Raw genomic sequence first — 25,051 nt, 5'->3', positions numbered from 1 at the left:
GCGCCCCCCTTGTCTGCTTGTTTTTTTGTTATAGTGGTATCCTCTGCCAAGGCCTATAGTTTCATAAAGAAATTGATCCTGTGGACAAGGGGCGCAGCAAGCTCCGGCCAAATGCAGAAGGTCAAGAGAAGCAACCTTCAGAAGGCCGCTATTAGCTCTTCTGGCTAGCAATCCACGTTGGGCCCACACACAGCACTACAGACAACAGAAGGCTTAGCTATCACCACCTATGAAGGAGCACCCACAGAAGTAATACTCCCGCAAGTGACAGCAAGTGTTTTACTAGGTTACGGCGCTGGCACAAACGGCTATAGCCATGCTTACGGGCCACATCCACTGGTTTATTTCAGCACTACGCACCCTCCAGGCAGGAGCGTTGTGGACACCGGATCTGGCATTGAATTGACCACGTTAGTCAAAATTGCTGCATATTACCTTATTACATGATTATGGCACACCTATATATACGACAAGGAAATCGCCTTTCAACATCATCAGGGAGAAGGAGTAGACGTTTGTAGGTGTACAGCGAGGGACGTAACTTGAGGCAGTAAGAGTATGAGTGGGAATATGCATGGCAATACTGCGTGTCTTTGAATGCACATTTGAAACATTAATCCATTTAAGAGATTTTTTATCACGTCTGGTATCATAAAATATAATTTTCACTTTCCTTAGAGAGTAACTACAGGGGTCCCTGAATCCTCCTCCGATGGGGCATTAAGGACCCTACATTGGGTATGGTTGTGAACTGGTCTCACGACTCATGACAAATTAATGTTTTGATTTGAATTTCACGTTTGCAGGGTCAAGTGATATCACACTCACATGCAAATTCTGCACATGCATGGTGTGTATGATGTTACTAACTCCCTACTCTTGGAAAAGCACATCCATTTGAATAAAAATATTTATTTTCTTCACAGGTATCTGAGAACACTAGCGTTAGGTTAGAGGTTGACATAGGTCACACTAACAAAGTGGCAATATCTGAGCCCAAATTGGCACGATAGAAGCCCGATTTTTGTCCTGAAGAATGCTGCAGACTCATTAGAGCCAATGGCAGAAACATGTTGACGACAATAGTGGTGATGGGGTAACAGTTCCCCTAATCCCCACACTCCAGCTTTTAATACCAAGTAACACCCTATGATTAAATGTGATTTGGGGTAAAGTATTTTTTTTAACTCACTTTTTGCACAGGCCACCACTTAAATGATTAGAAGTACCTCCCTGTCTTCAAGTTTCGGACAGCACTGTATCAAACCAGGTTTTTAGAGAGCAAGGACTGCCTATAATGAAGCATGACACCTGTTGGTGTGTGAGGACAGTCCTTAACATTTTTTGAGATACCTAGCACTCTATCTATACAGTGCTTGTAGAGATACGGTTAAATAATGTAAGTGACCATTACTTCAGGGTAGCTTCTACAGTGTGTGTACAGTTGCAGTGTGTGCCTAAACAGCACTATTAACACGTGATATAGAATTGTCTCATTTTAAGGGAAGAGTATTGGGGCTCAAGGACGTTTCATAGATTATACTCGCAGAGACTCATCTAACCCAGACTATAATACCCCAAAAAATTATTTGCAAAACTCACTCTCTATATTATAGAACAACACAAGATGTTTTCCCTCATACATCATGACATTCTGATGATATAAAGTGCCCAACCTTTTACATTTTGACTGGCTTAAAAAAAAACTAAATATCACAGACTTTAAGCCTCAGCTATGTTGACCCTGAATTCTGAGCTTGGGGCAGGCCCGCCCACCCCAGTCACGGTGACATCAGCACAATGCATTCATGGGTGAGTTCAAACCTCAAAATACTCAACTATCTATCATTTCTGCATCACAGAGTCACGCGCCCTGTAACTTTTGACATTGCTTTAACCATTATCATTGAGAAAAACACAAAAGTGCCTAGCCACCTACATTTATATCCGAAATTCAGAAGGGTCGAAAACACAGTTTGTTTAATTTGACCACGTATTTTTATTTATACCATTTGTTTGTATTTCTTTTTCAATTTTTTCAAAAAACATTTACTCAGCAAAAAAGACACATATATATCCACATATTTACAAGAATTTACATTAATATACAGTGAAATTTACACACACATAAATGACATTTGCAAAATATAACTGTAAATCAATAAAGTGTCCACATTCTACACATCCTACAAAAAAAAAAAACTGTTCGACAAAACTGTGCATCAAATAATCATGTGCCTTAAAAAATGACACCAAAATCAATTTCAAAATCAAAGGAGTTAAGTCAGTTTATGACAGCTATTTGAACCAGCGTTTGCTGGTTTGAAGTTAGAAATAACCAAGAGTCCTTCTTAATACATGCCGACGCATTTCAATTCCAGGACAAAGTTCCTGGGATCTCTTCAGGGCATTGTCAATGTATCTATGGAAGATGCAAAGAAAACAGTACAGTTTTAATCGCAATGTTCCAGACTCATGTCTTTCAGAATGAGACTCAGGATTTGTGACCTTAGTAAGAACCTACCAGAACGTTTCAGAGGGTGGGAGCTGAAAAATCATTCAAGTGCTTCCACGGATGTCGTGACCTTTGGAATCTTTCTTCTCTAATTTGTGATTACTTCCAATTTGGTTGCTAATGGGGAGACACACCTGTTGAGATGAGGAATTCATGTCACTGGTGTGTCTGTGCTACTCTAATAAACCGTTATTGTTTGGCAAGGAAAAGGACAACATACCTTTATTCTTCTTATTATTCAAAAGGCGGCTTGCTAGTTTTGCATGAATATCTCCACCTTCGTGCTCAAAGGTTTCCAAATGTTGCCTTCCAAAAAGATTGGAACTGGAAAAACGGATAACAACAATGTTACTGGCTGCCGCGTATTGCAACGTTTCTAACTATCTAATGGACCTTGGCGGTAACGTACCTCGAATATCAGATGGAATGCCCGATGTACTTCACAGGTTATTTTTGGATGTCGATGTTCAGTGGGCTGGAGGAAAAACAGAAGCGGTTGTCATACTCTGTTGGTCCCCAGTTCTAAATTTAAAATTTTAAAAGTGCATCTTTGGCGAACGGGACCAACCTTGCTCCTCTCTATTGCTTGCTCACTCTGCTATCGTATCAAGATGGCGACCGGCCGATTTCAGCTTGTCAAATGTATGTATCCGGAACATTGCATTATGGGAAATGTAGTCTGTTGTTAAGACTACGTGCGTTCGTTAAGTGTGAGTTCTGTATCGAAATCTGTTGATGATGGTACTATGAAAAGGGGGGATATTAACTTTATCAAAAGTGAAGTAATTGTTCTGTATGTACGTGGTTCGGACGAGGGAGGCAGCAAAATAGGTGACTCATTTAAATTGTTAGCCTATAAGGGAGGTCGTAAACCGTAACTCAGAGTGCTGTACAGGTATTTAAGTGGGAGTTCAGCACTAGAAAAATTAGGACATTATTATTATTATTATTAGGGAAATTTATAGAGCGCCTGGTTACGCGCACCGGCGTGTCCCCGCGCTATGATAAGTGGAGTAAACAGTCCGAGCCGCCCTCAAGGTCGCCTACCTCCCGTATAAGTGAGTTTTAAGTTTTTTCCTGAAAATGGACTCTGAAGGCTCCAAACGTAACACCACAGGCAGGGCATTCCATTGCTTGGCGGCCAGATATCTGAAAGACCTGCCCCCCGTTCGGGCCTTCTTTATTTTTGGAACATGATGTCTTGCACTCGTTTGGGTAGCCATTACGGCGAGTAGCATAGTCGCATATTGGTGTAATCAAGATGTATTTCAGAATAGGGGGAAAGTTAAGAGGTTGGTCAGGACAATCAAAGCACTTCGTGGAAGCCCTAGTACCAGAAAGTGGCAGCTGCTTTATAACCTTGCTATCTCAGAAAGGCTATTTAGCCCTGTTTGTGTACTATTGAACTTGAGGATCAAATATGCTTCTTTTTGTAGCAACATTTTCTCCACATTGACAGTACGATGCATTGGTTTCAAAGTGTACAGAACTGACCATTTTAGGTCATTTTTAAGCATGGGCGGAAAATCCGTTACGCTCGCGGATTTTGCGGATTTTCGGTAAATTTGCGATCCGCGAACGCTCGCGAATTTACCGAAAATCCGCAAATTCGCACGCAGCGGATTTTTTTTTCTTGGTGATACAATTTTGCGGCGTGCGGTGTAAGTTCGCAATTGCGAACATGTAGGTGCGGCGGGCAGCAGCAATCTCGCACTCGCGAAATTACAAAATTTGCAATTCTGCACAAGAAATCCACTAGCAAGCAGCATAGACCTTCTGAAAATGATGATTTTTATCAGAATAGCTCCTCAGGTTGACATTTGCCTGCCCTTTTTTGGATTTGAGGCCTTTTGACTTTCTTTGGATCACTTTTGGATTAGAAATAAACTTTCACAAGTAAGTTTGTTTGGGGCATTACATTTGCTGTTCTGCAGAAAAACGAGTTTTGCTAAACTGAAAGCACTCAGCAGCAGGTGCAAAAGTTCAAATTCATCATTAGTAACCATTCCCTGTAGTGCTTCCTGACTGGGGCCCCTCCAGAGTTCAGTTGCTAGTTGCAACAATTGTATGACCCTGCTCTGACCCTCAGGATCATAGAATAGCTACAAGTAGGCCACAAAGGTCCTGGAAAAAAAAATTGCACTGCAACAGAAAGCAAATTACAGATAAGGAAGCAGGTGCCAGACTGGAATTTTAAAACAGTGACACATTAATAAATCAACCCCAAATTAATTCATGTCAGTTGAAGCAGGGCAGGTGTGCTTGCTTTTTCCCCCCATAATCTACAGTGATGATGATGAACCAGAGGGCGGCATTGATGTACCAGAGGGTGGCATGGGTGAAACATAGGGTGGCAGTGATGAAACAGAGGGTGCTGTGAACCTGTGATGATGAACCAGACGTAGAAACAACATAGTTGCGACCGTTGCGTGCCGACAAGTAAGTTCGCAATCCCGAACTGGTACAAAATCCTCGCGAACTGGCAGAAACCCTTGCGAACACAAAAAAAAAATCCGCAAATTCCCGAGAATTCGCGGATTTTGCGGATTGCGAGTTTGCAAATTCGCAAAATTCGCGAACGCCAGATTCGCAAAATTCACCCATGACTAGTCATTTTCATCATGGTTTGCCGCTACGTAATGTTCCACCATTGATGCTGTCAGGATTTTGTTTTTAATCCATGATCTGTGCTGGCTAATGCGTAAATTAACCTGCTGGCATGTTTTCCCAATGTATATCTTATCGCATTGACATTGAATCACATGGACGACGTTCTTGGTCTTACACTTAGAGAATTCAAGATGTTTCCATTTGATTCCTGTATGGTAGAACTCTCTGCCTTCCATAGGCCTGGGACAAGCAACACAGGTACCACATTTGTGGTGCCCTGTGATTGGTTTAAGATTCCACTGGGTCAGTAGATCGTTTTTCTATTTAGGCAAAGAGACATCGGCTCTCGTAATCTGTTGGCCAAGATTCTGGTTTTTCTTGTAGGCAAATATGGGGCGGGGAAAAGAGCATTCAAGGTTTTCCAATAGATGCCAATTATTAAGAACTGCTTGTCTGAGTTTATGTGTGTCAGGACCTAACGTTGTGACACAAACTAGTCTCTCCAATTCAGGTTTCTTTCTCACTTGGAGCAAGCATTCACAGGGGTGAAGTGAGCTTTTTTGATTGAGTGTTTTAATAGCTTAAAACACTCACTCAAAAGAGCTTGCTTCACCCCCCGCAAGCTCTTTTGAGTGAGTGTTTTAATAGCTTAAAACACTCACTCAAAAGAGCTCGCTTCACCCCCCGTGAATGCTTGCTCCAAGTGAGAAAGAAACCTGAATTGGAGAGAGTAGTTTGTAGCAAGACGCTTTCCCGGCGCTCGGGAATAAAAGCTTAATAAAGCTTAATTAAAACCTACACCCTAGTCAGTGTATATGGACAACATTACTGCTACAGTAGACACTATTGCTGTCAACCTCTATTCTTGTTGGTTTGCCCCTACAGTGTTCCATTGGTCATTCACTCCCCACGCCACTTTGCATCCTCAACCCCTATTTAGCCCATGTCATCGTGGGCGTAGGTTGTTTTCCTGACCGGCTGTTCATTCAGAGCCACTCCTCTTATTAGCTGACTGCGGGCCTTGTATTACAATAAATACGTTTGTAAATACATACCTTTTTTGTTGAGTTATTCCATAAGCTTGACACTTCAAATGGCGACGAGGTCAGGACGGAATCCTGAAGTAAAGGCCCGCTATGGCTGAAAATCGTTTTGGGACGGAAATTGCGAGGACTTCGGTAGCAATTAATCAGGTAAGTTACTACTACATTTGCCTATTTCAGGTTAATTGTCTATTAATTTGCCATGTATTTTTGTGTGTGACTTTATGTGTCATAGTTCATTACCAGAGCCAGCTGACTCGCAGATGCTACGTCTTATGACAACCTCTACAAGAGTTTCTTCAAGGCAAGTTACTACGTGATTTTTTTTTTCATGAGGAGTTAACATCTTTCTAATTCATATTTCCATCATGCTTCGTAGTTGCTGAAGGTTGGACAGCCGTTGGAATTCAGTCAGATTTCGCTCAGCTGTAACGGTCATTTGTCAACGTCGATTTCAGCAGTAACTGTCATCAGTGATGACGTGTTTGTCTACGCATGCACGCACGTATTAACGCTACATGACTCCATTTTGTGGAGATCAAGCTTCAAGTAAGTGCCAATAGCATTTCATACAAACAGATGGTATTGACGTGCCCAGTGTTTATGTTTTCTTCTGTGATTTCAAAGTAATTTTAAACTGAAAATTAACTTAATGTTGCTAAGTATACTCCGGTTATAAAGTCAAATCGGAATTTTGTTTCAAACAGTATTTTCTCAAATTTGGAAGTCTCTGTATGATAAGTAGGAACTGAACTTCAAAATATATTCTAGCTTCATTTTCATTGTTTATTCCACTAGAATACTCTAATTCTGCAGTGCCTTCGTTTTTCAATCGTTTTCAACATTGCTTTATCAGTTAAAAAAGAAGAACATTTTTCTGGCACAGCTATGTCTAATAATTCCAACATCAGTGCACCTGCAGCATTTTTAACTGCCCCCGGAAAACCGGTTATGAAATGGAAAAACTGGTTAAGGGCTTTTGAAAACTACTTGGTCCTAGATGGGAAGAAATACGAGTCAAAAAGGAAAAAGGCTATTTTGTTTGGAATATTGGGTGCCGTAGCGGGCACCCAGCAATCCCCCGGTGCGCTGCACGGGTGGGGACTGGTTTTGGGCCCCTGGGGGCCGTTTTTGTTACAGTGCTGTTTTTGTTGCAAAATCGTCCCTGTAACAAAATCTGCAGAAAACCGGCCCTGGCAAAAAGCTCGGCGGCACGCCCAACCCCCACCCCCGCAGGGGAGGGGCTGGGGGCCGAGCACTTTGTCAGGGCCGGTTTTGATTCCCAGTCCGGCCCTGCTGCAGGCCAAGACATGTTTGACAGTTTGCCTGAGCATGAGGTACCTCCTGGTCAATTTATACCTCTGGGTGAGTACCAGGAAGCTATAAATCGATTAGAAAAACAATTTTGGAAAGGAACCCAACATAATGATAGGCAGGCATTGTTTCACTATGCGCAAACAATTGGAAAATGAGACGATTGAAGAGGAAATTGCTTGTTTACGTGTTTTGGCTACTAAGTATGAATTTAATGACATGATTGATGTACATATTAGAGACCAGTTTGTTTTTTATTGTTTTGAAAAAAAAATCCAGGAGAGGCTTTTGGCTTGCAGGAACCCTTCTCTCCAGGAAACAATAGACATAGCTAAGGAACTCTCTTCTGAAAAGAATTCAATGGCTGATGTATACTATGTTCAAGAGAATAAGAAATATATAGCTAACTATGACAAAAGAGGCAACATGGATAAATGTACAGAATCTAATGTTTTCATTTGTTTTAGGTGTGGTTCAAAGAATCATAAGGCTGATTTTCCAGGATGTCCTGCACAAGGGAAGAAATGCACCAAATGCTTCAAGATAGGACATTTTGCTGGTTTATGCAAACATTTCAAGCCGCATAGCTTCCAAAAAGTTAATGTTAGTGCAGTAGATAATTTTGAAGAAGATATGTGCTCTAATATTGTGTTGACCGTAGATGATCCAAGCAATTCCATTAAAGGTCCACTGGGTATTGAACACATAGGTAAAGTTGAATTGAATATTATGGCGGATTCCATTTCGCCTATTACAAATATTTCTGACAAGAAATACGAAAAGCTTTGGCCAAATACGGATTTACTTGCTTCTGATGTCAATCCTAAAGCATTTGGGGATTTTGACATAAAGTTGTTGGGCTATTTTCAAGATATGTTGAATATCAAAGAAAGATCAATTTCTACAAAAGTATATGTTGCAGAGCATGGCAAAGACATTGTAGGATGGAAAGATTTCACATGATTGGGGTTAATTCTTAAACCAGGTGCAATTGATCCCATTGTGTTGGATGATAATTTTGTTTATTCTTTCTCTTCTTCTAATTCATTGTCATCTGTAGACAAAGTGGAATCTATGTTAAGCAAATATGAGTCTCTTTTTGAAGACAGGATTGGATGTGTCAAAGGATTTGAACATTCTATTAAGTTAATGGAAAATGCAATACCGGTTAAGCATAAGGTAAGATCCATCCCTTTGTATGTTAAAGCTGATTTGCAAAAACTTCTCAATAAGTTGGTGGATGAAGGTGTTATTGAACGGACCACTTCAGCAGAATGGGTTTCAGCTATAGTTTTGATTTTAAAAAAAATGGCAAGGTGCGTCTATGCGCAGATTTGAGATCATTAAACAAGAATATCTTGGTTGACTGTTTTCCATTGCCCAAAATTCAGGAGATCCTAGCGGCCACTAAGGGTTCAAGATATTTTTTACTAATAGATCTCAAATCGGCCTATCACCAAGTCCAACTATCAGATGAATCCAAAGCTTACACTACCTTCATTACTCCTTTGGGTGCGTATAGATTTGTGAGACTCCCTTTCGATTTGGCTTCATCTGCCAGTGTATTCCAAAGGTCAATGGAGTATATATTGAAAGGAGTAACAGGGGTGCAGAAATTTCAAGATGACATCCTTATTCACGCTAGTTCTATCGAAGAACATAATGAAATTTTAGACACTGTACTTAACAAATTAAACAGGAGAGGCATGATAGTTGCTAAAGACAAATGTAAGTTCCTTCAAACTGAAATAGAATACTTTGGCCATATTTTAAGTGGTAACCGTATCAAACCAAATCTCAACTTCATCAATGCCATAGCTGATGCCCCAAAACCTACAGATAAAGATACTCTGAGATCCTTTTTGGGGCTCAGTGAGTGCTATTCACGTTTCGTAGAAAATTACTCTGAAATAGTAGAGCCTTTGCATGTGTTATTATGCAAGGGGGAAAAATATGTGTGGTCTGAAATTCAAGATTTGGCATTCACAATGATCAATGATGCCATTGTGAAAGCCCCAACTTTGAAACCCTATGATACTGATGGTATCAATATCATCACGGTGGATGCAAGCTCTGTGGGTATAGGAGCTGGGTTCACTCAGAAAGTTGCAGGTAACATACATTGCTTTCATTTCCAGACGTTTACTTTACGCAGAGATTCACTAAAGTACAATAGAGAGTGAAGCACTTGCCTGTGTTAGGGCTGTTGAGAAGCTCAAGATGTACTTATGGGGTAAACGATTTGAGTTGATCACTGATCACCAACCGTTGACTTTCTTAACAGACGGTTGTGGCAGGGGTAATGGCAAAGCATTTTGTCAGGTTGTTAGCAAAATTTCAAGAATACAATTTTGCTATAAAACACATTTCCTGAAAAAATAATGTAAGAGCAGACTTTCTATCACGTCTCCGTTTAAACAGTGCTGAACCTAAAGTGGAAGAAGACACCAGATGTGTAGTATTGTATGTAAGTAGTTTTAGCCAATCAGTACACGTCTGCATTGAGTCTGAATGGTTGAGCCTTATAGACAAAGACACCGTACTTATCAAAGTAAAAGAGTACATATTGAATAAGTGGCCGCCAATCAGGAATGCATATGCAGATTTAAGAACTTATGTGCAAGTAGCTGATGAGTTATGCATTGAAACATGTTTTCTATTAAAGGGGGATTTGTTAATTCCACCAACTAAAGTAAGGAAAGGTCTAATCGAATTAGGTCACAATACCCATTTGGGGTCAACCATGACCAAGAAGTTGTTAAAACAATATTATTGGTGGCCTGGATTGGACACAGATGTCAATGTATTTGTAGATAATTGTTGTATGTGTTTGAGGTCAGACAAACATTGGAAGCCCAGAGTGCAGGAAATGCACTTGGTCAACATTCCCAGTACCCCTTGGAGCAAGATTGCTATTGATTTTGCTGGTCCGTTCAATGCTTTAGAACATAACTCAAGATTTCTAATAGTATTGTATGATTATTATAGTAAACGGATATATATCAAATTTGTGTCAACTATAGACTCTAATAGAATTTTTGGAGTCATGTTTTTCTTAAGAAGGTCTACCGCACATTCTAGTTCCTGACAATGGAAAACAACTGACTTCTGAAATAATGATCACATTTTAAAAAAGGAATGGCATTCGTCAGGAAAAAAAACCCTGTTATTCGCCAAAATCCAATGGACAGGTGGAAAGAGTCAACGGTTTTCTTAAATATGGTATTCAAATGGCACTTTGGGCAGGTCTTCCAGTGACAGAATTTACTCAAGAGAGAGTTGATATGCACAACAACACAATCAATGGCGTAACTGGACATTCTCCGTTTTTTCTCATGAGAGGAAGGCATGGGAACACGGCCATCACTCCCAAGTTTGCTATTGATTGGGAAAGAAATTCTGATGTCATAAAAGTTGAAGATTCTCAGCTTAAAGTGAGAGATAGAATTCTGGAGCGAAAACTAAAGTCAAAAGAGTACCACGACAAGGTTCACAGAGCCACGGTTAAGGACATCCACAAGGGTGATTGGGTTATTATCAAGAAGCCTTTCGTCAAGCAGAAAGGAGAATCAAAATACTACGAACCATGTGAAGTTGGGGAAGTCACGAGTGGTTCTGTTCGCTTGCTCAAGTTGGGATGGAGAAACAAAGGCGACGTCATCAAACTCAAATATAGACAAAGAGGCCTTATAATGGATGCATGTAATGAAAGGGCAGCTTCAGAACAAAGTAATGTTTGGTTCGACTTGGCTTCAAATGATAATGAGGATTGTACAATCTATGACCATTCTGTCAGTGTTGAACCCAATAGAGATGTTGCAACCACAAGCGAGAAGTCAGAGCTTCCAGCACATGTTGGTTCCGAAAATGAGATTGAATGTATCAGGAATAGTTCAGGTCAATCAACTGTCCAAGAGGCACGTGTCCCAAATGTCAAAGGTACAGAGGGCACGCTTATGGCTAGGAATTATGCAATTGCCACAAATGTGTTTGAGGGTTCTTGCACCAGTTTGGGTAGATTGTCCCGCTTTCCTGATGTGTATAGAGATTATGTTATGTATTAGTGGTTTCTTGTTGGAGAAGGGAGATGAAGTATACCTTATTGCTGTCAACCTCTACTCTTGTTGATTTGCCCCTATGGTGTTCCATTGGTCATTCATTCCACATGTCACTTCGAATCCTCAACCCCTATTTAGCCCACGTCATCGTGGGCATAGGTTGTTTTCCTGACCGGCTGTTCATTCAGAACCACTCCTCATATCAGCTGACTGTGGGCCTTGTATTACAATAAATACGTTTATAAATGCATACCTTTTTTGTTGAGTTATTCCATAAGCTCAACACTACACAAAGCTCTCTCAGGCATGCACCCTGATATGAAATTGTTTGGGAATCTTAGCGTCTGCAGTCATAGAACTACAACCCTCCACCGCTGTGACCTGACATTACTTGCTTGTCTTAAGTTATGACAACGAAAAGCTACATTCATTACGTCCTAACCTTAGTAACTACCACCCTCGTACACCATGGCGTGGCATTGTTTGAGGGACTTAGGTTCTAATGTCGCAACCCTCATTTCCTAATAATCTAACGTCTCAGGCCCCCATACACCCCCGACTGGAAGTTGTTTGATACCGTTGCTTTTGGACGTCACAGAGCTCTCGTGGCCATCAAGCATGCGCCAATCAACCGTAGGAAGTGACGTCACACTGTCTTGAAAGTAACAACCTGACGGAAATCCATACTACGTGGACGTTTTGGAAGTAGTTTAGCTCGCTGCGTCCGGCGCAATCCAAAATCACTGCCAGTAGATTAGTGGGGGGGGGAGGAGGCAGGGGATTGGAGGGAAGGAAACACGAGCGAGAGCAAACATTTACCCGGGCATTCGGCCACAGTGCCTTGATTTGTTTACAGTGGTTTTGACATTCCAAATTTCCACGTTTCTTTTAATAAGTAACACCTACAATGCTATCGAAAAATGCACATGTGCTCTCCTCGTTCTTGTTATTAGCCATTCAATCCCGGACATCTGGCTGTCTCATTTATTTATTTATCTATCCATCTATCCATCTATCCATCTATCTATCTATCTATCTATCTATCTATCTATCTATCTATCTATCTATCTATCTATCTATCTATCTATCTATCTATCTATCTATCTATCTATCTATCTATCTATCTATCTATCTATCTACCTACCTACCTACCTACCTACCTACCTACCTACCTACCTACCTACCTACCTACCTACCTACCTACCTATCTATCTATCTATCTATCTATCTATCTATCTATCTATCTATCTATCTATCTATCTATCTATCTATCTATCTATCTATCTATCTATCTATCTATCTATCTATCTATCTATCTGCCTGCCTGCCTGCCTGCCTGCCTGCCTGCCTGTCTGTCTATTAATCCATTATTTCCCCTCCCTCCCTCGCCTCTCTATATCTTAATCCCCGCCTGTCCGTGTACATTGTCTGCAGTTGAGTTCCTGAGCTCACTTGTCTATGACAGGCACCGGGCCTCCGAGACAGCATATTACAGGAATTACCCACAACTGGTCTGGCAGCAGCAGCAGCTGCTATGTAATACCGCCGAATCCTTCTGCCATCTGTTGGATCCGACATCCTTCTATGACTGTCGCGATGGCAGCCCAGGGTCACACTGGCATCGCCTGAGCAAAGCGGGCAATGCCAGAGAGGCTCTCATTCGCAAATCCTGAGTCCAGGGCAAGACCCTGGTGCCCACTCTTCCTGCGAACTCTCAACTGGGTGGATTTATTTCAATGTGCATTACAAACAGTTGCCAGGCTCGTTGAGTTGGGTGATCTATGTGCCATGCCATGGTCTATTGGTATGTATTGCTGATTGACAACATCATTTAGACAGTAAAAAATGTGCAATACGATCATTTATTGGGGTAAATGTGATCCGGATAAAGTGGTACATTTATTTAAACGTGTGTTCTTCATCGCCTCTGCGGTTACTACTACCATGGTCAGTTCATAGGCAAAACATACTTCCATTTTTATTTCTCCTGGGGAAGGCGAACCTTAGTGTATAGAAACTACAGCAGCAACCAGTGGACCCAAGCTGGAGAGGGGTATTTTGACATATTCAATGACAAGACCCAACTGTGCACCGTTCACCCCATCCTTAAAGTAGGGGATAGTTAAGACAAATCTATCCCAAAAGACCAAAAGCAAGAAAAATTGAAAGTAGACTATGTAATCAGCAAAAAGTTGCATTGATTGCAACTAAAGATTTAGGGCCTCATTTATGAGAAATGACGCATCGCTGCGTGAAAGCAGCGATGCGCCATTTCTCAGTGCGCACTCCTTGTGACATACCTGATGCGTCATATTTACTGTATGAAGCATCATGTCGCGAGGAGTTACAGATACGTCAGTATTTCTGACGTATCTGTATGGCGCAAAAGTGACGCATTGCTGGAGTGTGTCACAAAAGTGACGCAACTCCAGCAATGTGTCCTTTCACATGGGCGAAGCTCCATGTGAAAGGGCCTGTGTCAGTCTTACGTCTGCTGTGAGGCAGGTGTAAGATTTTGACGCAACGGCGTCCTAGAAGTGACGCAGGGAAATCTCATAGATTTCACTGCGTCACTTCTACGAGGCTTTTTACAGGGGAACGCCGCACCTGCATACATTATACCTGATGCAGGTATAATGTAGCGCAGGGGTTTACAAAATGACGCATCTGCTTAGATGTATCACTTTGTAAATAGTGCGCAACAGGAGGCCTGTTTTTCGCCGCCGATGTGTCACAAAAAGTGACGCATCGGAAGCGCAAAACTGACGCAAGGCCTCATAAATGAGGCCCTTAGAGATTAAACCTGAGAGATGGTCTGAAATCAAGAAATTAGTGCTCAGACATGAAGGTGACCACACTGTGCCAGCAATACCATTACAACGTAAAGGCAGAAAATGTGTGATCCAAACAACTAGATGGCCCGAGACAAACTGTACAAACAAAGATGATCAGAGCATTCCAGATGTCTTGGTAGTCCTGCTGCAGGGCGTGTAACCTGTATAAACAACAAGGCGATGGAAGGAATGCTTGAATTAATCTCAGTCACTGGCAAACACTTGGGCCACATTCAAGACCATAGTTTTTTGCCCACTGTGCCATTCTGAACAAAGATCCACCTTATGCAAGTCAGTGTTGGTCCTGCTCCATTAAGAACAGTCCCACCCTGACTACTAGATCAGGTCCCCTCCAGAGGGGAATACAAGCAACTCCAGACTTTTGACCTACCTGGGCCTTATCAGTGAGGAATAGCTTGATGGCACAGTGAGCATGGTTCCAAAATCTGGGCATCGTGTAACCCCCAGCACGGCCACAAAGTCACCTCAAATTAACTTACTTCATACCAAGGATCTTAACCTGGACTCAATATGACCTCAAGATCTGATTATCTGTTAACTGATAATCTTGGACTGACACAGCCCTCTTGGGCCTACATTGGACACCAGTGTTCTATTGGATACCATTACACTAACCGTGACATGATCCCTAACCCTGCACTAATGCCAGAATGTATTAGGGCTTGCAAAAATCATAAAATATTTTTGTGTATTATTCGTAATTTTTCTGAAAATTATACAGTCAAGTGTAATATAGTTCAAGACGAAATTTTCTCCCAGCAAGATATTTTCTGGTTAAACAAATCCCCTGGAAAGCAAACATTACACACAATTTTGAGCCAAGCAAAACTGTAAAAAATTCTAAAAGTTTTGCTTAATTTGAAGATTTCCGAATTACACACAATTACAAAAGCGCAGAGGAATTTTTTGCATATGCCCAGCATGCACTACTGCATTCAATGAATGACCCAGGGCCATGCTCTGCTAACATTATCAGTTGGCACTGGGACATGATGGCACAGAGTGTACCATAAAATAAGTATATATTATATTGTATTGCTTAAAATCTTACTCCATATAATTAAACAAAAGTTTACAAAAATGTTCACTTAAATCTGATCTTGAAAGGTTTGGTGCTAATTGCACAAGAGGGACATTAGAGGGGGTTCACATGTAAGTTTTCCATTGAATCGTCCCTTCTCAGTAAGCAAGAAGGCAGCAACTGCTGACCAATGTCCATACCGAGCAGGGGTGAATGGAGCAGATCTGGGTGCTTAGCACAGCTGAAGGCGTCTTCCTGAGGCCAGTGCTGCTGTGGGCCGTGATTGGCAGCCTAAAACGGAAAGGGTATCTATTACTGGTGCGCTGATGTCCACTCCATGTGCACTGAGTCTGCCTGGCACGGAGGAAGTCTGCTCCTAGTGGGTTTTAGTTGCAACACTAGTGGACACAGAATGTGGCTGTAGGCCATTTTATGTGACCAGAGTCTGATGGGAATGGTTGACCGTCAAGTCCTGTCGGTTCTGGGTGTAGGGAAAGGTACACAACCCCTGGTCCTACGCCCAGAGCATGAAGAAAATGGGCAATAGCTATGTCTCACTGCCTCTGGGGTAATACGCAGAAAGCATGAACATAAACACGCTTACAGTGGCGGCCGGTAATTTTATGGGTGGGGTGCAGGGAGGCACACAAGAAAACATGCACATCACTCACATCCATGCATGCACTCGCACCATTCACCACACTCATTAACAAATACACATACATTCATACATACACACATGCACCAAACATAAAAAACATAAAACTTACCTTAAATGCAGATCTCTGAGAGGAAAGCCTTTGAGATCACAGAAGTGTTGTGACCGCTGACTTACCTCCAGCCAATGTGGGGAAGCCAGCAGTCCCAAACCCATCACTGTGTGGGATGGGGTCAGTGAGACAGATGACCCCACCTCAATCTGTGACGAGGTGTCACTGACTGACACTCGGCCCTGGGCACTCTAGGGCTTCAAACTTGCATGCAGATCTCAGAGAGTAAGGCCTTCGAGGTCCCAGGAGGGCTGAGACTGCCGGCTTCCCTCCGTCAGCCAGAGAGGGAAGCTGGAAGTCCGTAGGCTTGGAGGTCCCAGGAAGGTTGGGACTAAGCATGGGCGAATTTTGCGAATCTCGCGTTCGCGAATTTTGCGGATTTGCGAACTCGCAATCCGCAAAATCCGCGAATTCTCGCGAATTTGCGGATTTTTTTTTTTTGTGTTTGCGCGGGTTTCTGCCAGTTCGCGAGGGTTTTGTACACTTTCGCAAATTGCGAACTTACCTGTCGGGTCGCAAGTTTCGCGAACTTGTTGTTTCTACGTGTCCAGCCTGTTTGGGACACTCTTCTCCATCACTGCCACTCTCTGTCACCACTGCCACTCTCTGACTACTCATGCCACCCTCTGGCCCACCCATGCCACCCTCTGTTTCATCACCACACCCTCTGGTTGTCCAGTGTACATTATTTTCGGCAAAGCAAAGCACACCTTCCCTGCCTCAAGTGACCTGAATTAATTTGGGGCTGATTAATGTGTCACAGAATATTTTTTTAGCTGGCACCTGCTTCCTTAGTGCGCCCTGATTAGTGATCTTTTGCACTTGCTAAGTGCTTTCATTGTTGCAAAATTAGTTACAACACCTGCCCTGCCCCAACTGACAATAATGAATTAGGGGCTGATTAATGGATTTTAACTTCCAGCCTGGCTCCTGCTTGTCTCCCTTAGCTGTAATTCAGGACCTTTGTGGCATATGTGTAACTATTCTGAGGTTCAGAGCAGGGTCACATAATAGTTGCAACTGGCAACTGAACTCTGGAGGGGCCCCTCAGGAAGCACTACAGGAAATGGCTACTAATGATGAGCCTGAACTTTTGAACCTGGTAAGTAGTTTCAGTTTTGCTAAGATCGTATTTCTGCAATTTAGCACTTATTCGCGGGGCGCGAAGTTGTACTGGGAAGCCGCGAACTCACGCGAACAGTGCGAGCAGTGCGAGCAAAATCCGCTGCTCGCGGATTAGCGGATTTTGCGGGAGATTCGCGAATCTCGCGGATTGCGAATTTCCCGAAAATCCGCAAAATCCGCGAGCGAAACGGATTTTCCACCCATACCTAGTTGGGACAGCCAGCTTAAGGTCAGTCAATGAGGGAAGTCAGCAGTCCCAACCTCGTCACTGAGTCGGAAAGGGTCAGTGAGAATGCTGACCCCCCCCTCACACTGTGATGAGATACTGATTGACACTCTGCCCTGGGCACTTCAGGGCTTAAAAGGAAAGCACCCAGGTGCAAGGCAACGAGTGACGCAACCCCTTGTAACATGAGGAGGGCCTCATGGTACTTTTGCCCGGCTGAGGAGGTCACCCCCACAGGGCTGTGAAATCTTCTGCCTTACAAAGTTCAGCCCAGAAAGCCAGGAACCTGCACATTTTGCATTTGTCCAGCTCCTGGCTGCCTGACCTGAAAAAGAAGAGTGTCTGCCAGGCTGACCCTTGTTCAGCCTGACACACACTCTCCTATCCGGCAAAAAGGTGGGGAGCATGGCACCTCAGCCCCTTTGGACGGGCCGTTGCTGCTTGTACCAAACAACTGAAGGAATGCTGGGCATGACTGCAGGTCATGATTTTCTGGGCAGAGGGAAGGAGCATAAAACATGATCTCCCCCTGTCTGACAAGCAAATAGGACATGGTCAAAAAGCATACCCAGTGGGCACCAAGGTCAAGAGAGTGGCCATTTCAAGCGTCCAGAGTATGTTTGCAGAGCACGGCCTCTTGTTGTACAAATAAGGTCCTGGCTCCTGGGGCTATGGCCATGAGTACTCATGGCCATAGATTGTTCTCAGTAGCTACGGAGCATGGGTACAGCCCATGCCCTGTAGGACCTAGAGATGGGTGCAGGCAAAGTTGGGCAGTTGTTAAAGTATGTTAACGAACCCCTACAGATCCAATGAAAAACTTTAATTAAGAGAAGAGACAAATACTTGCTCACATCAGTTACTAGTCACTGTACTAAAACACGCTTTAAATCCTTTAACAAATTCAGTTTAGAGGGCTATTATAGTTATGCTACAAACAAATATTAAAACAATGAAATTACCCAGGTATGGTTAGGTACTCGACTTTAACCTCCTTTGTCTGCCCAGTGCACTGATCATGGCCTCACACGTAAGCGTACGCGTGACATTGCCAATCTCATCACTGTTGACATCACCATCCACAGCTGTACAAATGGTGCCATCACTGGAACCTCAACAGGTTCATTTGTTTCAAATCTGTTTGCTGATAAGAGAAACGCAGCCATCTTTTCTTCACATAACGTCTGCGAGGACATCTGTATTTTAACAACGGAACTGCAGCCTTGCAATTACATTTATTGAGTTTACAGCTGTATCCAGGGCCGGACTGGCAGTAGCAGGCATCGGGTGTTTCCCTGGGAGGCTGGAAGGGTGATGACTGGTTTTGGAGCAGTGGGGGCATGCCTTGACGGGAGTGCTGTAATATCATCCCCCAGTAACAAAAGCAGCAGTGCTGGTGGTTGGTTTATTAGGCAGCAGTGCTTCACACTTGCACCCTCGCCCAACCGGTGCCACTACACCCCCCCACCTCCCCAGTGGACCGGTCCGGTAAAAATGCCAGGGCTGATTTGTGTTCTCTGTCCGGACCTGGCTCTTTCTTCCTTAGGAGCAGAATTTCAGCAGCTTTAGTTAATAATATAATTTCTATTGTGGCATCTGCTTGCTGACTGCTGTTCTCTTGCAGTATATATAAATTTCTTTATTCGGAATTTCATGATAGAAATCCATAAAAGCATTTTTGTACACATTATACCATAAAAGTAGAAAAAACTACGATGTTTACAATAAAATTTTACAATAAAAGTTTGAGAAAGGATGCTTAAAGATAGTTCAATTCTTTTTACGTTTGATACAGTTCATTGTAATTTAAGCAATTTTTCTCACAGATTATTTCTATGCTAAAAATACATTTTAAAAAGTTAACCATATGATAACAGGTAATTTCATACTGTCTCTTGCAGTACTTCTGCATGTACTCTCAGTTGCTGACAGTGGTTCTGCCTCATTAGAGTCCATTTAGTGTCTGTAAGGATCACTATTACCTCGGAATATGAATGCAGCAGACTGCGTATACTCTATGGTGATGTCCAATTGCTGTCAGTGCTACAATAGGCGTGCATCTGTGTTTAATATCTGTGAATAGATCTATTACATGTGGATGAAACTGCAGTAATCGTTCTTTGATAAAAACTCTGCTGGGGCACCTAGTGGCTTGCATTGGTACTACACCTACACCTGTGTAATTCACATAATCTCGGGAATGGTATGATATGCTTCTTGAACAAAATTCCCAAAATAATCACACAGCATTTACTGTAAAAATTTACCACAAATGTGCCATCACTTTAACAATTTACCATGCTCTCACGAAAAGAACAGAACGCAAGCGACTGTTGCTTGTGGTACTTTTGTTTAAATGTGTCCTAGTGCCAAAAAATGACGAGAAAATTCCTCCCATTCTTAAATATTGCACAAAATGATGGATTTGCTTTTCATGTAAGTACATGTAAATTAGCCTATTTTTGTGTAATTACACAAATTTCACACACCCATATTTTCAATGTTTCAATCTATTGTCATGCTTTTCTTCTATGGTGTAGGTTCCATCATTCTCTAATTGGTATCCATCTATCCTTTGATACACCCATCCAACCACCCATATCTATCTATCTATCTATCTATCTATCTATCTATCTATCTATCTATCTATCTATCTATCTATCTATCTATCTATCTATCTATCGATCTATCTATCTATTTCTCTATCTTTCCAACTGTTATCTATCTATTCATTTTTTCATATTTTTCTTTCCTTTCTTTCCTTCCTTCCAGCCTGCCTTTTTTTCTTGTTTCTGTTCCATGGCTATCTTTCTTCATTAGCCAATTGCTATAGAGCTGTTTTCCTTCTGACTGCAGTTGCGAATGTTTTAGTCACATGAAGTCTCTATTAGGTCATCTTTTTATTGGCATGGCCAGTGGAACTATTTTCTTCTATGTATCTTCAGTGAGAAAAGTCTGTTGACTATCGCTGTAACAAAACTATTTTATGTAGTGACTGTTTATGATGACATCTGCTGTATGTAAACGAAATTACAGCATATGTTCTTCAAGTATCTGCACAAATTGAGCCCTTCAATTCCGTGTAATTTCTTTAATGGTATTTGTTGGCTTTCATTTGAAACGCTCCCTCTTTTTGATGTTAATCTGTGTAAGGACATCTGTTGGCCCACACTGGTAATGCAGCCTTTCATCTGAATATAAACTAATACTTGATGCAACACCTGTGCTCATCCCTGATGTCATTGGTGATGTCATATTTGACACAGCTATGGATTTGATTTATCCCGCCATTCTCGTGAATTGCAGCTTTCCAACGAATGTTAACACGTGTTTTCATCCATTTTGGTGATGTTAATTGACTATTATCCTTGTGGTTTATCACGAGACCTGAACCCCAAGAATGCGCTGTAGGGTCATAATAAATGACCAACCATGAACTTGTTATATCAAACATACTGCACTATGATGCGAGGAAAGCAAGTTTGAGATCAATGACACGGCAACAATAAATCAGATGATTTTGATTTTTGATAGTGATTTATGTTAATGGGTGTGATTTTGTTGTTGAGGTTGTTGCTGCTGTTGCTGTGTGTGTATGTTTGTGAGACAGAGAGGGGGAGTACGGTTCCATTACTGCAGTTACAAGCTCTAGTGAGCTTCTGTTTGTGTGTCAGGTTTGGCTGATTGGCTTGTGTTGGTGAGTTTGTGAGCTGTTTTCCTATCTAATGTGTTGTTGGGAAATTAGACAGTTTATGTTGCTGTATGTATGCATGCTTTATTTCCGTGATGTGTTTGTGTTATTGTGGTGAGGGTGTGTGTGTGTGTTTGTCGTGTGCGTGTCTGTGTGTGAGGGGGTGCGTGTGATGTGTGTGTTTGTGGTGAGGGTGTGTGTGTGTTTGTGGTGTGCGTGGCTGTATGTGGGGGGGTGCGTGTGATGTGGTGTTTGTGGCGAGGGTGGGTGTGTGCTTGTGGTGTGGGTTTCTGTGTGTCCGGGGGGTGTGTGTGGTTGTGGTGAGGGTGTGGGTGAGTTTGTGGTGTGGTTGTCTGTGTGGGGGTGCGTGTGGTGTGCGTGTGTGTTTGTGGTGAGGGTGTATGTTTGTGGTGTGGGTTTCTGGGTGCGGGTGTGTGTGTGTGATTGTGGTGAGGGTGTGTGTGAGTTTGTGGTGTGGTTGTCTGTGTGGGGGTGCGTGTGGTGTGTGTGTGTGTTTGTGGTGAGGGTGTGTGTGTTTGTGGTGTGGGTATCAGTGTGTGCGGGGCTGTGTGTGTGTGTGTGGTTGTGGTGAGGGTGTAGGTGAGTTTGTGATGTGGTTGTCTGTGTGGGGGTGCATGTGGTGTGTGTGTTTGTGGTGAGGGTGTGTGTGTTTGTGGTGTGGGTTTTCAGTGTGTGCGGTGGTGCGTGTGTGTGTGTGTGTGTTTGTGGTGAGGGTGTGGGTGTGGGTGAGTTTGTGGTGTGGGTGTCTGTGTGGGGGGGTGCGTGTGGTGTGTGTGTGTGGGGGGGTGCCTTATGTCCATATGTTGACAGGTAGCCTACAGTGGTTGCATACGAGCGTGTAATGTCGGGAGGATGTGTATTAGTAGTATGCATATCTACGTTTATGTTTTCATGCAGTATACGTCTCCAATGTATATGCAGTTTGCGTTCAATCTTATATATCCAGCTAACACCTAAATTGTACATTGTGTATTTTATGACAGTATGCGTCTGTATTCTGGTTGTGAATATTTTGTTGTTGGTGATCACACTGTGATCTAATAGGCACGTTCTAGCGTACGTGTATTAGCATTGTATGTGTTTATGAGCCAGAATGTTGGTGTATGGTTGTGTCGGATCGTGTCTCAACGTGTTTGTTATTAGTGCCTGTAGGTATGTGATGTGTCTGCTGTTTTATACATTCAATTGTGTATGTGGGCGCGCGCACACGTTTGGGTGTGTGCACACGCAGTTGGCCGGTATTTATCTGAATTGCAAGCTGTACGATGTGCTCTACATGTGCACTCTATGCATGTGTCTAGCTATCCGTTATGTTTCTGTATGACGTTGTAATAGCCCTCTGTGTGGGGCAGGGGCACATGTTGTTTAGTCTCTTCATGTGCTGGCGTCTAGATGTGTTTAGCTATTGGTATCCTCTTGCACGTATGTCTAGGTGTGTGTGCAGGTGTGTCTTTATGTGGTTGTTGGTGCCTGTCTGTTTTAAGCATATGCGCTCGGGTCTGTGTTTGTTTTGTGTGGACACTGTTCTATATACACACACAACACAATAGCTAGTGGTTGCTGTCCTCATTCAGCGGACATCGCTCTTGGCCCCAGGCTATGCCAGTTACAAGGAGTGCACGATCATGTCTGGACATGGCTGCCGTGTGATCCTGCCAGGTATGAATGAGGAGTGTCATGCTGCACAGATATGTCCGCCCCAGCCCCACCGGCCCCTCAGCTTCTCAGAGCTCACCAACCTCTGTGGACACTGACCTGAGCCCTTACACTGACTACCCTGCCTCCTCTCTGGGGACTACGGGATAGCTCGCTGAGTCAATGCACCTGCTGCAGAAAACCGCGTGCAACACACATATTCCCAAAAAGTTTGAAAACTGGGACGGAGCAATTACTGGACAGACCCCCTGCTTGTGCGTCCTCTCTCCCCGGCGCCCCACCACCCTCCTGGTCTGCCACGACTCACTGTACGCTATAAGTGACTCTCGGCGAGGACCCGTTCCTGCACAGGCGCTTTGTATCAAGGCTCGTGCTATGCATGCACCGCAGACTCACACACACAGCAGCCCTTGTACCCCGAGGCCACCCTGTGGGGTCCCGGCCGAGACTTACCTGACGATGCCGTACATGACCAGGATGTTCCCGAGCAGCCCCACCACGCACACCACGGAGTACAGCGCCGTGATGGCGATGGCGATGACAATGGACGTGATGTTCTTCACCGGGTACGGTCTGGTTTCATTCAGGCTCCCGTTGAAGTTGAAGCCCGTAGCGTTGTAGAAAAGGAAGTCGGGGTAGAGTCCAGCACCAGACATGGTGGACAGCTCCATCCTGCCCAGCGCTCTCCTTCCCTAGCCTGGCACCGAGGATGTGCTCAGCTCAGCCTCATCCGAATGAAGGAGACCCCTCTCCTGTGCGCGGGCAATGACTCTTCCTGAAGTCCCCCCGGGCTGGAGTGGCAGCTCCCGGGTGCTGCGGGAGAAGGGGGCAGCCAGGGGTGTTGTGCCTCCGAGTCTGTGTGCAGGAGGAGGCACGGATCCCTCGGCAAGAAGGGAGCAGGTCTGAGTGCTGTACCTCTGAGTCTGTGTGCAGAAGGCGCGTGTCCTTTAAGGGGAATAGGAGCAGCCTGGTGCCTCCGAGTCTGTGTGAAGGAGCAGGCAGGGGTCCTTTGAGGGGAAGGGGCAGCCCGGGGGTTGTGCCTCCGAGTCTGTGTGCAAGCGGATGCGCGGGTCCTTCGGTGAGATGCGAGCAGAAGTGCCACGAAGTCTGAGTGTGTAAAAATGAGGCACGGGTTCTTTGGCGAGAAGGGAGCTGTCCAGCGGTGTGATGCCTCAGGGTATGTGCAGGAAGAGACGCGGGTCCTCCTGTGGCGCGAAGGGAGCACTGCTGTGGTGCTGTGCTTCGAAGTCGGTTTGTACAGAAGTGGTTCCAGCCATTCCACGAGGACAAAGCAATCCGGGGCTGCTGTGCTTCTGAGTGTGTCTGTGCAGGGCGAGACTCCGTCCTGTGCTAAGAGGGGAGCAGCGCCGTTTCTTGGGGTCTGTGTGCAGGAGGAGGTACTGTCTTATGGTAAGACGTCAGCAGTGCTGTGGCGCTGTTCCTCGGAGTGTGTCTGTGCCGGTTGAGGCACAAGTCCAGTGGTAAGAAAGCAGCAATTCTGAGGCACTGTGTTTTGGGGTGTGTCTGTGCTGGGTGACACACAGGTCCAGTGGTGGGAAAGCAGCAGTGCTGTGGCGCTGTTCCTCAGAGTGTGTCTGTGCTGGGTGAGACACAGGCCCAGTGGGAGAGAAAGGAGCAGCGCTGTGGCTCTGTGTCTCGGGTGTGCCTGTGCAGGATGAGGCACAGGCCCAGTGCTGAGAAAGCAGCAGAGCTGTGGTGCTATGCCTCTGGGTGTGCCTGTGCAGGGTGAAACACAGGCCCAGCGGTGAGATACGAGCGATGCTGTGGCACTATGCCCCGGCCTATGCCTGTGCAGGGTGAGACACAGGCACAGCGCTGATAACGCAGCAGTGCTGTTGCTCTGTGTCTCGGGTGAGACACAGGCCCAGTGGTAAGGACGCAGCAGTGCTGTGGTACCACCCGCCTGGCTGGGCCTGCGCAGGGAGAAACGCGGGCCCTTGGCTGAGTACGGGTCAGTCCCAGGCTGCCTCCCTCCTGCTGTGTCCCAGACCGTACCAAAGCAGTTTTCCTCAAACCCGTCACTTTGCACTCAGCTGGCGCGAGAGTGGCGCGAGGACGGGCCTGGTGCAGGAAGGCAATCTATCGTCAGTTCACGTCGACAGTCTCACGTGCTGCCTCATGCATC

General features: G+C 44.1%; 1 protein-coding gene across 1 annotated transcript in view; it reads right to left on the bottom strand.

Moving 5' to 3' along the window:
• The window catches only part of OPRD1 (opioid receptor delta 1), a 175,823-nt gene extending 151,624 nt beyond the window's left edge, over window positions 1-24,199 (bottom strand). The window contains exon 1 of the mRNA XM_086958901.1: window positions 23,359-24,199. Within this exon, the coding sequence (XP_086815027.1) occupies window positions 23,359-23,576 (218 nt within the window). The 5' untranslated portion in view covers window positions 23,577-24,199. The remainder of the gene's footprint in view (window positions 1-23,358) is intronic.
• Between the last annotated feature and the right edge of the window lie 852 nt (window positions 24,200-25,051).

The sequence above is a fragment of the Lissotriton vulgaris genome, chromosome 2_1 (assembly GCF_964263255.1).
Source record: "Lissotriton vulgaris chromosome 2_1, aLisVul1.2, whole genome shotgun sequence".
Classification (NCBI taxonomy): domain Eukaryota; kingdom Metazoa; phylum Chordata; class Amphibia; order Caudata; family Salamandridae; genus Lissotriton; species Lissotriton vulgaris.
This window is presented reverse-complemented; position numbering and strand designations above follow the sequence as displayed.